A 14,179-nucleotide genomic window follows, 5' to 3' on the forward strand; every position below is an offset into this window, starting at 1 on the left:
TTGTGCGTTGTTAGTCCAATGTCCCCCATTCGCCCCCTTCACTACTCGGTGAAAAGATACTAACCTTCAGTATCGTTTCCTCACTGGCACTGCCGAAGCGTTTCCGCGACGGTTTCGGTGATTCCGAACCGCTCAGGCTTGCACCACCCTGACCGCTGCCAGAGTTGGAGCCTCCTCCACCGCCGGCATTGTTGTTGCCGCTGCCCAACTTGTGTGGCAGTGTGCTCGATTTTTCCCAGGCCCGCTGGCGACCACCGGATCCTGCTGCACTTCCATCCTCGTTGGAGTCCGGCTAGAAAAATGGGGAAGAGCATGGCGAAATATGTTAAATCAATGCAGAAAAGCGAAAGACGCATTCTAGGCTAATAGCCGATTGATGACGGTACGGTACTACGGACCTCCTTCTTTTCTGCCTGCGCTCGTCGCCTGGCAAGTGTTTTCGCCATTTCATCCATCATCGATGCCATACCAGATGACGACCGTCCTGGTTTTTGGAAGCACAAATAGGGAAAACCGCAAATTAGTGTAAAATGTTACAAACTCTAATGAAAATCTACTCAAACAAAAGAGACATTCATTTTCAAACTACAATTATAATAATCCAACCTGTATCCGAATAGTTACCCAAACACATACTTATTACAGTTGTTAGACATGCTTTGAAGCCTTAACGCTTTTCTTCGTGAGTTAATTGATTTCTAGCTAATTGCATTTGGTTGACAATGAATCTGGTATGGGCCAGACGGTCAAGGGTTTGTTTTGACATTTTGTTCCTATGCTACCCGAAAAAAAAACAATCCTGCCAGACGAATCCTATTAGCTGTCTACACAGTTGGTTGACTGCGTTGCGTTACAATTCTTCTTGAACAAATACTCGGGCGAGTAATTTGAACATGGAATGTATTTTTATATACATTTGACATTTCAAACTAGATAGTAGTTGTGATTGGACGGGAAATGTCATCAACCTTTTGCAACTCAATCAACTTAAGGTCATTTTAAACTACTGGCATGACCACATAAAACATCATGATGAAAAAGACCATTTTTTTATAACAAACCGTTTACTGAACTTTACATGTGTACGCAAAACGTCGGGTTATTTCCCAGCACCAGAATCACTCAGTTACTTTCTTATTCTACATGATGAGGTGAGGTGGTACAATTGTGACCGTTTTCGGTGACACAAATTAGCATCGTTAATGAGCAGGTAGGAAGCCGAAAAGGTGTTCGTATGGTTGCGAAAGGACAAAGGAAAAAAAAGGAATGCAAACAAAAGAAAACACACAAAAAACTACCAAAAACACACAGACGAGTGAGAGTACTCCGCGATGATGCAATGGGCCCGGTGGTATGGGGGGATTAGTACAAGCAGCAATGTTAGTATGAGTGGTAAGTGCTAACCTATGGTTCCATAATTACCACTACCTCCGCTCGATGTACTGCTGCCGCTGTTTTCCGTCACGGTGGACGACACGGCATTGCTGCCATTGTTGGCGGAGGAAGAGGTGGACGATACGCCAGCGGCCGGCGAGCTTTTCGGCGGTTGGCTGCGTTTCAGTTTGGCACTGGCCAGCTGGAGGGCCAAGGAGTTGATTTCTCCCGGCTTTACCGCTGGCATGCCGGGCGGTGGTGGCGGCGGCGGTGGAGCAGCCGCATTATTCAGATTTGGTGGCATCGGCGGTGCTGGTGGCTGTTGTACGAAAAAAAAATGGAGAGAGAGAAGCCTCGTTTTAGGATTGTGTTCGCCCACGGATGCCTTTGCTAATGCGGATTATTGTCTCGGAACAGTCGATACAATCGATCACCAAAAGCACACGATTTACCTGCGGTACGCTAGATGGTGCCGACATCGGGAACATCGGCGGCATCATTGGCGGTGGTGGAGGAGCATTCGTTTGCTGCATCTGTGACGGTGGTTGCTGCTGGTGCGGCGGCTGCATTGGCATCTGTGGAACCTTAAGATAATGGCGGGAGGGTAAGGTAAGACACGTACAATGTCCAAGCGGACAAGCCTTGCCACTTACCGGTGGTATACCGTACTGTGGTTGACCAGCACCGTACGGACCGCCGACACCATTCGATGCTCCGTAGCCGATCGGTGGCATCATCATCGGTGGCGGCGGTGGAACGGACTGCTGCTGCTGTTGCTGCTGTGACACGAGCTGCTGCTGGCCGGCGTAGATCGGGTTCGCTGGATTGCTGTTGGTCGCACTCGGGGAGCACGTGGCCGTCGCGTAAATCGAACCGTTCGAAAGGTTCGACGGTAGCTGCTGCTGTGGTGGCGGTGGTTGCTGCGGCGGTTGCGGTGGCAACACCGACTGATTCAGCATTTGATGATTTTGATTCGATGCTACGTAGATTGGCTGCGGATACGGCTGTTGGGTAATGGGAGCGTTCGAGAAACACGTTTAATATCAGTACTTTGTAGAAAAAGCGCATTAAAATTCTGGTACAGAATACTACATGAAGTTTTTTTAGGATTTCATACACAACAACAAAACTGGCATTGTGGAAATGTCAAGGTGAGGGCGATCCGTGACAATCCCCCTTTGCTATCCCTTTCCCACTATGAACCGTCCGTTTCAAAGGATATCTTCACTAATGTGCGAGTCACGTGGTACGTCAAATCGTACCGTCTTTTCACCAACAACCACACACACACACACATACATTTCCACACGAACGGCAAATAATTCCAAAAATATGCCATTATTATTCACTCCACCCTGCACGGCAGCAGTCGGCATCGACACTCTGCGGCCATTCCCCGCATTAACCGATCAACACCCCCATCATGACAGGTGCCTGATGGGAAATCGAATTTTCGAAATGGGGAACGTTTTCAAGGTCATCACTGGTTTGCTTCCGTTCTGGTTCCGGTCGCAATGCTTCCAAAGAGGTGCACACACTGGTATCTTCCCGGTCGATTTTTACACTTGCGCGCCCCTAGCAGGTGACCACCACCGCCGCCGTAGGAAAAGCTACTTACCGAGTTGTTTCCATAGGTAATACTGTTGGTACTGCTGTTGCTCTGCTGTGATGCATAGATCGGTTTCTGTTGCTGCTGTTGCTGTGCCTGTGACTGCTGCGATGCCTGCTGCTGCTGCTGCTGCTGCTGTTGTGTCGGTAACGCTGGCGGGACCGGTGGTGCACTGTTATTTTGCGTTTGCAAACAACACAAGAGGGCAGATGAATCAACCCGAACAGGGAATGAGAGAGACAGAGAGAGAATGGTCAAATTAATGATATGTGCTCACAATGGGGCTCGCAATAGGGGTAAACAATAGTAATGTTTCAATCCTAACTCTAAATTGTCGCGGATTGCGGATGCTGCCTTTTGGACAATTTGCTTTGCTAGTGCTACACGCTACGACACAGCTTTGACACCACCTCTCGGCTAATGTGTTATGTGTACTCTACTCACTGGTAACACCACACCAGGCGACATACAGCTCTCTACCGTACTATTCGCCAGATACGAGTCCCCCTCGTAGTTACAAATGGATGCTACACTCTAGACAACGTATTCTCTAGCTTTTGTGCTCTCCCGCGTTGTGGTCTCCCTTTTTCTCGCTGGCCAAAAAAAGAGATGCAGGTTGGTTCCGGAGGGGGGGGGGGGGTTATCTTCTCAAATTCAAATAATCATCATTCCAAACTACTCTGTGACGTGCCAGGCATGACACACCAGCTCACCACACCGCCAAAGTACGAAGAACACTGTTTGACAACGGCAAACAGGTGCACGTGCGCGCGCTCCTGCAATTGTCTCCCCAATTATTTTGTGTTCTATTTACTGAACACAATGATACTAAAAAAAGCTTTACGCGAGATGTACATATTATTATGGTAGCACCCCAGCCCCAACATCCCGATGTGCGCTCCCAGAGTTCAGCTTCCTGGGGCATATTTTCCCGCCAACACCCAACGTTATTTAAGGGTGTGCCTCCTTTGTTGCTCTTTTCGTTCTGGTTTTCCGTGAATCTCCACCACCTCTCGCTCTCCTTCTCTCACTCTCTCTCTCTCTCTATCTCTCTGCGATGAAGCCAAATTGCTCTCAACACCTTTAAGCGTGTTTATGGACCCGATCTCCCACGGCCCCAATAATGTATCCTTAGGCATCCGCATAAGAGATCCTTCGCGCGTGACACTCCGAGAGCGCCAGGATGCTGCTGAGACACTTGGACCAGAGATGCCGTGTCGTGTCGGACAGCAACCAAGAGCACGGATCGCCGCCGTTGCCACCGACTGCCAACATCTGCATCCGTGTTAGCGAGAGGAAAATTGGAAAACAGAGAGCCTTTCGGAGGCTGTAACGCTCTCCGAGATGCTCTCCTCGTGCTCCCGGTGGGCGGTGGTATGTTATGATGTTATGAGGATATTTGCAAACACACACACATACACGCACGACGACGAGTGTTGACCGAATTCTTTTACTCGGATCGAATCCATTGCGCATACCCGCGTTCGCAAAACAGATGGGTAGATAGCATGGGGAAGGATGGAAAGGTGGTTCGAAAAAAGGGGAACGAAATTTTACGGCATCTTGCCAACAATAGACCTACAAGAACTGCATTTTAGCCATTCTTTCTTTGCAGTATGTACCGATGTCATAGATACCCCTCTTGCGGATCCATACGGATATTCAAGAAACTGCTCGAAAATATAGATGCATAAGCCTTCTTACTTACTCATCTGTTGAGTACAGTGAGTTCAGTTTGTGATCACACTTAAAAGTATAAAACATTTAAAAAGTGTCCTGGTAAGTTGAAGACACTCGATAAGGTAAAATTTAAACTAGGACTGGTACTTATACTGAGACTTGAATAAAACAGAATTTTAATGCTTAATTACAAATCATATAAAATCTATAAGCCATTTGGGGAATTCAACCAATCATGCCTATCAGGGTCATCATCATAGGGGATTTCAGGGTTTCTCATATTTTTGGACACTTGATTCTTTCTTCCGGGAAGTAAACTTAATGTGACGGGAGCTGGACCCTCCAGCACCCTTTTTGGACATGCATATTGGAAAGCACATATAAATTTAAAATGTGCCTGTCCAAAAAGGGTGCAATAGAGTCCAATTCCCGTCACATAAAGTTCACTACCCGTACGATAGAGTTAAGAAATTGTCCCAAAAATATAAGAACCTTTAAAACCCCTTTAAAGTCACATTTGAAATATAAAATCAAGTTAAAAAACATAGCTCATATTTCCAAAAAACTCAGAAACCCCAATTGTATTGTTAGTGCTATTGCTACGAGTCAATACTTTACTATGTTACCGACTATTATTTAATTTACTGATAAACGATCGCATTTGTATAGAGTCAAATACGGGATTTTGTAATGTTGAAACATTATCTGCACAGTTGAAATTACAAAGAAAATATTGTTCATCGCAAAAATTCCTGCACTGAAGCATACAGTTTGAGATGATTCTAGGCGAGCATTAATGATACTTCCGTGTTCGGGAAAGATGTTCAAAGGCAGGTTTTTGAATAATTATAAGATAACTAACTTAAAAAAAAGACAACTTTAATTAACATATTTTGCATCGGTAATAATTTAAAACATAATTGAGCATTATTCCCAATGACATTTAAAGAGCAAAAACTTCGTGAGTAAGTGATTTTTTAAATATACAACTCAGTAAAGTGAGAATTTTCATTAATCGTGTGTTGCCTCCTGAACTTCTGCTATCAGGGAAGTTTATTTGTATAATGTATTTTAAATGTGTTTGTAATTAATATACAGGCGCCCCCCGAGATACGACGTTTCGCACATACGACGATTTTAATTTTAACAGTTAAAAGTTGTCATTGAGAATAAATTTATGATTTTATTAAATTAATAATGATTTAATTATAATATATAATAATCGATGATCGTTACGTACACATTTCCATGTTACGTACATTTACTACGCTTCCCCAACTACCCGATTTTGAATATCTATATCTTGTAAACGGCTTTTGGAGTAAAATTAATACATTATCAACATAATAGCTAGCTCTAACAATGTACTGTGGGATAGCGGCCATTGCTAATAAACCCACTGCACGTACAAGCGACAAACAATAGGGTTACAGAAAATTTTGTTAAATAGTGCTGAACACAGTGGAAATAAACTCCAACACAAACACAAAAGACATAAAAAACAATTATCATTGCATTTTGAATGCCAATAAAATCGTCAATCATGTAGCTATTGGTCAACACAACTATGTGGGCTCAAAATGTGTGTTATCTACAACGTCTTTTTTGTGGAGGACAGGGTTAGGAAACACCAGCCCATAGCGGGGCGGGGACCAATACAAACAAATAAACATCCGCAATCAAGAATCACGCTCGCCCCGCCATTCCCCGCTGGTTTCTCCATTGTTAGAACCTATTGTTTTCGCATCGCCAGTCGCATTATTGGACGGAATCGAAAGGCGTCGTTATGTGCGCCAAATAAAGCAGCTGGCTCTGCTAGTGGGCCGATAAAATTATCTACCGTACCGTCTATCTTACGTACCGCATGAGCCAAAGGCATAGCGGTTATAACGCACCGGAAGTAACCTTAAAGGTACCTCCAAAGAAGAACTGGTCCGTATCCTCTCTCTCTTTCTCTCTCTCTCGCTCTCTCTGGGTACACCAATTTGGCGGCAGCAAAATCGTTATTGCTTACGCCGTCATCACCGACCCGATGATACAACGTCGTACACGTCGGGTTCTGCAGACGGGTCCGCTCATTCATCCCCGGGACCTGACACCGGACGTTAATTAGATGACAATCGATTCATCGTTTCCGGTGGATTACCCCACCATTTCCATTCGGACGCCTTCCACCGACCCCAAAAAGTTCGATAAGCCAAGGCGTGGGTGACAGAAAGGTTAGCTTTTCTTGCTGTTGAAACCGAAAGCACGATAGCGGGGCGCGAAAGCTAATGACACGATTTACCGGCTCGGGAACAGGATTGACAAACAGGTACGAAGTGAGAGGGAGGCTTCGGATCGGTCTTTGGCTGTTCAGAAAAAAAGCAATCGACGAGCTATATATATTTAACCCGACCGTCGTGCCTATGCGCGCCTCAATCCATCAGCAGCACCAGCAGCAATGTGCCATGAAAGCGTGCAACATCATTTTGTGGAACATTCGAAAATCGATGCGCCTTAGATTTGTGTTTTCGTTACGTTGCTTCGTTACGCAGACCAGTCAACAGATTAGGAGCAATGAAACGGGACAATAAACAGTCGCAAAAGCGCATTAAGCCTAGGCTTAAATTCAAGAAGAAGAGAACCAGGCGGTAATGTTCACGACAAAGAAATGAGTGCAATGTTTTAGGCGCCCATGGAAAATTGCATCTTTGACGCAGCACAAACTTGGAAGCACTTATACCACCAGCGCTAGAATTCACGTGGGAACCAAACTTTGAAACGAAATGGGGAAACCATCACGGGTTCAACTCAAATCAGTCAGCAGTACGCGGCAGTAAGAACGGGATAAAGTTTAGCTGCAACCATCGAGACTTTCCGACGAATGTTTGATGAGTAACCTGTGTTCTTTTTTTTTTTTCTTTTTCGGAACCCTTCGCGCTATCTTCATTTGGAGCTCAAGCCGGCATGTCTCATGAGGTTTAGTGTTTGTCGAGCACTTTGAAGTTTGTTAGGTGCTGGGCGGAAAAGTACTACATTCTGCTTAGGAGAGGAGGACAAAAGAATGGATATCTTAGAGCATCATTGTGCAGAATTCAACAGGAACGACGGTTAAACGTATTAGATTGCCTTCACTGTAAATTAAATTTTCGAGATAGTGTTTCAAGGGCAACACAAACAAAAAATGGGGAAAAGTTCGGAAAGTCGAACCCGTCTTCCAAAACGAAAAAGCCGTAGCAGTAGAGAGAATATGCTTTCTCCACAAGCGAAATCCTTCCAATTTTCATTTTCATGGCACATATTTCACAAACTCTATAATGAAACTATGAACAAAAACACAAAACATAACAATGACCCGTAACCACTCAGCCGGAAACAGGCGGAAAATGTCCATCCGTCATCGTTGGTTTTCGGCTTTCTTGATGTTTAATTTCCGCTAACGATTTTCTTTGTTTGGGAATGATTTTTCAATTTTCTACCCCCTTTTTGCGGGCGCTAATGACAACCAGGAGCTGTTAACTATCAGATTTCAACACTAAACGTACCACAGACACACACAAACACACACACGTACATGGGCATAATGTCGAACGAAAGTCGAAACTCCTTTCCCAAAAATAGAGAGATTATGTGGTTCAGCGTTGCTGTTAGAAGTGTTATATTTGGTTTAGTAATGTGTTTTTGGAGTGGAACAGTGAGTGTGACACAGTACATATTTAAGTGTAATCTCCCTTAAAACATCAAAGTGGAAAGATATACATGTTGGCGAGATAACACACGTTATGGGTTGAAATATTAAAAAGCAAAGACAAATTTGAACAAATCAAATTTCCATTCTCATTTCCGAACTGCTTTAAGCCAATCCCGTGCACCTTAGCATATTGCGAGCGAAGTACGAAAGAGTAAATGTGTATTACTCCTACAACTACAGTGCACATTGCTTCACATCCACGTGGAGAAGAGCGTGCGTTTGCCAACGAGTGTACAATGTTTATACTTGAATGAATCATGGCCAATGTACGTAGCATTTTCTTTTTGTCCACCACACCTTCTCCACCTTTCTTCCAATATCTGCTGTACCATATTGCAGCCACCTCTGTCATCCTAACGTGGTTAGTTGCGTGCACGGGATGTGTTTGTGTGTGGTAACACCATATTCTTCCGTCTGTTTTGCATATGGCCTTTAAAAGAAAGCCTTTCTTTACGCACCACCAACCACCCTGGTTTGGCAGATGGGTGTGTGAATGTCTGATCCAGCAGCTCGTGGGGGATGGATTGTGTGGGGCCTTTGGGGTGGATTCTCTTTCAACAGAGTTCCCATACCGATCATTTCTACATCGGTTCTTGGATTTCACATGAGCAACCCGACCACCACACCAGACGATAGTTGGATTTATAAAGGTTTGCTGCTATTCTCCCCACCGTCAATGTCCCAAACGAAATCGGAGAAGCACTCTGTTTATTAGGTTAGAAAAACAATGGTATTAAAAGAAACGGTAAAACAGTAGTATGAGATTAAATTCTTCGATCGGATGAAAGACGGTGAGACTGGGGTTTGGTTGCTAGAATTCTTGGAAAAAGAAGTGACAGACTTCACCCCAACACACCCATACCCACAAACAAATGAAAAATGATGGTTTAATGTACGCAAAAGACTTTGGAGAGGATAGGTCCATAACCTCCTCTAACTGGTTCCGAAAGCAACTACTCCACATATTCTTTCCACTTTGCACAAAAGTAACTCGTCTCTAAAATCACTCCACAAAATAGAACATTAGTGGGTGAGATAAAAAAGTGAAACATAATGTAAAAATATGTAACGCTTCCAAGACGGCAACGGTCGCAAAAATACAATCCTACAGAAATCACAATGAATATGGGGACCGCACAACAGCTTTACCGCGCTCTGGAGAGGTGACACAGAAAACAGAAGTGGCAAAACAATGCAACGCGAACAGGCGAAGTTAATGGAAGTAAGTTGAAATGTGCTTGAGACGAGTAGTAGTACTACTACTACTACTACGTGGGTGCGCCCTTAGAGCACGCAAATCTGCAGAGTAATGTACTCTCACACACACTCCAGGAATTTCATCACTCCCGGGGACGTGTACAAGGGTGAATTTAACGTGTTTAGTGTGTGTGTTTGTATACGGGAACGTCGGAATCGGTAGTAACAGTAGTGGCAGTAGCAGTTTCTACCCATTTTTTTTTTCATTCGTCGTTAGAACGCGACCCACTTTTCTTCATCTTTAGGAAATTACAATCACACTACCAGCAGTAGTGTAGCAGTGGCGGCGGCGGTAGGGCACGTGGAAAACGAGGCCAAGAGAGCAGGGAGCGGGATTGGATACAGGAAACGGTCGGTCGTCGTTCTGGATGATGATATGCACGTTTCCTAGTTTTCCTTCGTATTTATTTGTGCGCCTCCTCTTACGCGCGCTGTGCAGCTCTCGTTGACGGTTGAGATTTATTCGAATGGAGAGTTGGGTACGGTACAATAACACGGTGCGCCTTTCACAGCCAAGACATGTTTAGCAGTTCATTTATCATAACCCACAACAAGCAGACAAGAATTGCAGCCAGGACGACGACGACAGCGAATCCGTGCGATAGGAAATTGTGGGTAAAATTAAATGTGACATACTGTGATGGGAAAGAAAAGCTGAGATCAATACTTGTAATAGATTGGTGTAAACTTTTACCATTGCTGTCGAGGAGGCTGTTAACTTATTGTTTACCCACACCACTATCATCTTATGACATTCTACAGGATTTCAGATCAATATTACAAAAGCAGATCAAGTCACGAAAGAATAACCGAATACAAATCTGATCAAGATTATTAATTCTGGATACATCTTTGAAAGTGATTGAAAGAATCCAAATCTTGTTACAGGACAATCTACATAGATGTTACAAAGAACGACCAAAAGTGTACCAAAAGAAGGTGACACATGTTTAATGATTAATGACTCTAGAAATCAATTAATTTCAAAAGACTCATGACACTTAATTCCATCATTTACAAATCTCGTGAATCTACGACGACGACTGGTGATGCGTAACTCTTGTGAACTCTCTAGTACAACATTATATGAATGATTACATTGAAAATTCTGATAACATATATTATATTGCATTCAGAGATTTCGGATTATAATTTGTTGTATTTGTTGTGTAATTTCCATTAATTTTTAGATCAAAAAAGCATGATCACTTCCACAGATAAAGTTAGAACCTTTGTTACATTTGTCTTTCTTGTTACGTCAAAGTATCAGATTTACAGAGTATTTCAAAAATCGAATTATTCATATTATAACTTATTATTAGGCGGTTTTGAATTATAACCAAAGTGTGTAATTATTTTGCCCATACTCCTTATACAAAACTATCCTTTGTTTATTCGATCCAATTAAATTTAGTACCAAAATCCCTCTGCATTTACATCTCTTCATGACAATCCAAGCTTGTGGTGGAATATCAGAATTGGACCTATCGAATTCCGATACGGTGTTCGGAATCAACTCCCAAGCCGATTCCGATGCTGGAATCGATTCCCATTCCGCAGCCGATTGCGGAGCCGATTCCGGAGTCAACTCCGAAGCCGATACCATAAGTCGGTTCTGGAATCGGAATCGACCCGGTAATCGCAATTTGCTCCGGTAACAGAATCAGAATTTACTCCAGAATTGGAATTAGCTTCGGAATGAGAATTAGTTTGAATGAGAGTTCCTTGAATTGAAATAACAAGTTTCAGAACCGAAATCAGTCCGGGAATCTCCATGAGAATGGATCGAATGGAAGTTAATTTTGATTCTTTGCCGCTATCAATACGTAAATCATTGGACTCAAACGCCTATTCTTATGGAGATATTGAAACCGAATCTGATTTCCAAGCCAATACGATTTTGGAGCCGATTCCGATTCCGGAACCGGTTGTAATTCCGAATCCAATTCCGGAGCCGATTCCAGAGCTACTATCCGGCATCAATTCCAGAAAACTTAGCAGCTAGCCGGAATCGATTCCGTTCTGACGAAGACTTCATTTTTCCCATCACTAAACCCCACACTCCAGCCTTCTCCAACTAAAGATACCATAATTTCGAAATGAATGTCCGACCCGATGCTTAGGCTTGTAATGACCTATGATCTTTACCGACCACCCAACCACTTTCTTACACAATTGTGACGAGCAACAGAAGCCACAGAATGGTTTTTTAATGTTCCCGCTCTGATTTCGGTTTCATTCCGTTTTCGGCTGGGGTTTGGTTTGTGCATCATATTTTTTGTCTTCTTTCTTTTCCACTTCCAGCTGCTTCCACTGATAGTGACACTATCGCTCCCCTCACTAGGGAAGCTCTTTGCCTTTGGTCCCCCTTTTCTTCCACCCCATTGCCCCACACATCTGTTCCAGTGGCGCATATAAATGAAATAGAGGGATAATCATGGAAAGTGTGGTCGGAAATGAAACATAACTACTTCCAAAACGTGGTGAGATTGTGTTTACTCTTCGATTAACGGCGGTTTCATAATTATGCCCGCTTAAACGAGATGGCGTTTTGGATGCAGCAATAAGATCATGTTTGTACGGGGAGATTTTCAACCCATCAATAGATGGGTTAATTACGTTGCAGAGCCATAACGAAACAGAAACCGAAAAGAAGTTATTGATATTGGTATTCAGTGTTCCTCTGCCTTTGCTTTGATTTCAATCCCAAGTCAGCAGCGGGTAGCTTCCAAGAGAAGTTTTTTGCAATATTACGTACATACACGATGCGTAGTGGTGCGAAGCGATATCTTATCGCAAAACATTTACGATAAACATGTATGACTGTACGACGTTTGAAGAATCAAACGACGCCAAGTTCTTCACAACCAAGCAAAGCAAAACATGATTAATTCCTTCACACATTCGCGACTGATAAGCAAGACTCACGATCAAGACTCCTTAGCACCTTTACAGCAGGTTCAAGGAAATCTTCCACTCTACGCAACAAAGCAAAGGTGAGGTGTGAGTAAGTGCACAACAAAGAGAGCCTGGCGCTCGCTGACACCGGTTATTACTGAGAAAATTACAGCTGTGACGAATGCACAGCGGATGTTGACGATGCATGCATTGCAAAATAGGTGTATCGCTGGTAGCTGAGTTGCCGTTCTGTAAGGTGCGAGAAGCTGCATTTTTAAAGCATTACGATGACTAGTTGATAGGAATAACCTAGAAGCTTTATGCATCTGATGAATGATATAAATGGAATCAAAAGCATTTAGCTGCTTTAGAATGCATTTGATAAAGATTCGATAAGCAATGTCATTGCTATAGCTTAATATCATAGCCATGCTTTTTACACAGTTAGTTTATTCAAATTATGCACATGGCATTACGTAGAAACTGTTTCATTGTAATCTACAATGTAAATAGAGTCATCGCTAGTTTACGGGAGCAAAGAATAGTACGAGTAGTAGGATCATCATAATCAACACCGTTCATCATCACGCTGTCTTGGCGATTTTGCAGCAACACCGCTGACACGTAATTCCGCTATTATACAGTCTTTACCACGGCAGTACAAAAAAGCGAAAAATTGTCCAACTGAACTCCTGAAGGCAGATTACAACTAGACCGCAAAGTTTTTGGTGGTAAACTTTTTCCGACACCCATTATTCGTGAGAAAAAGTAGGAAAGAAGACTTGTGGACTTGTGGACTTGCTACACCGCAGATCCATTCCATGCTACGGGTTTTACATTCCCAGCTACTACAAAACTATGAGCTACAGCAGAGCTCAGAATGGCCAGCACCTCACTTTTCGCGATTTTGCAACATTGCAGTTGTCGTTGAATGCGAATCGGTGAAATCTTCAAGCAGTACAGGGATGAGGTACATAGAGGATAGATACAACAATCAACGACTTTTCCACGCTGTATAAAGTTCATGGAAAGGAAAGGAGATAGAGCATTCGTAACTGCGAAGCCACTTTTTCCCGCATGCTGCCGTGCTCATTACCTCTCGGCTTAAGTGGCACTCTTCCGGTGTCGTCCAAGAGAAGAACGCCAAACAACGGAAACAGTGAAAATGACGGTTGGTACCACCAGGTTAGCGAAGAAGAGTTATTGATGGTATTAAGCATATAGCTTAAGCTGCAGAATTTAGATTTTAGACTTTTTTGGTCTTGTTTTGAATTAGAAACCCCTCTTAAATAATTTATTAATAATGAAATAACAATGTCAAATAGCAAAAAAATATTGAAATTGAAGCAACCGTGCCGATCCCTCTCAAAAAAGAAATAAGAACGAAATCGTAACAAAAAGCTTAGAGTAGTTTTTTTAAATAAAAAACAGCCAAATTAAAAACCACATTTAAGAAACAAACAAAAAATGCTTAATTTTTATAAAACAAAGTCACAAAATTGTAAACTTAAAAGGAAAATTTGAAAAAATTATAAATAATTACAAAGAAAAGATATTTTAATCAGGAGTGACGACTTATAAAATAAAAATTAACGGTAAAGAATGATTGGATCCTCCAGAGAAAAAAA

At 42.9% G+C, this 14,179-nt stretch overlaps 1 protein-coding gene across 10 annotated transcripts in view; it reads right to left on the reverse strand.

Moving 5' to 3' along the window:
- LOC121598374 (protein enabled) overlaps positions 1-14,179 on the reverse strand; it is a 38,196-nt gene that overhangs the window by 5,663 nt on the left and 18,354 nt on the right. For 6 of the 10 annotated variants that reach the window (XM_041925093.1, XM_041925089.1, XM_041925092.1 and 3 more), the window contains 6 exons: positions 2,993-3,155; positions 2,028-2,378; positions 1,827-1,958; positions 1,405-1,693; positions 399-484; positions 65-292 (listed from right to left, as the gene is read on the reverse strand). In XM_041925093.1, coding sequence (XP_041781027.1) covers positions 65-292; positions 399-484; positions 1,405-1,693; positions 1,827-1,958; positions 2,028-2,378; positions 2,993-3,155 — 1,249 coding nt within the window. The remainder of the gene's footprint in view (positions 1-64; positions 293-398; positions 485-1,404; positions 1,694-1,826; positions 1,959-2,027; positions 2,379-2,992; positions 3,156-14,179) is intronic. The other 4 variants (XM_041925094.1, XM_041925097.1, XM_041925096.1 and 1 more) reach the window with 4 other exon arrangements.

The sequence above is a fragment of the Anopheles merus genome, chromosome 3L (genome assembly GCF_017562075.2).
Source record: "Anopheles merus strain MAF chromosome 3L, AmerM5.1, whole genome shotgun sequence".
Taxonomy (NCBI): Eukaryota; Metazoa; Arthropoda; class Insecta; order Diptera; family Culicidae; genus Anopheles; species Anopheles merus.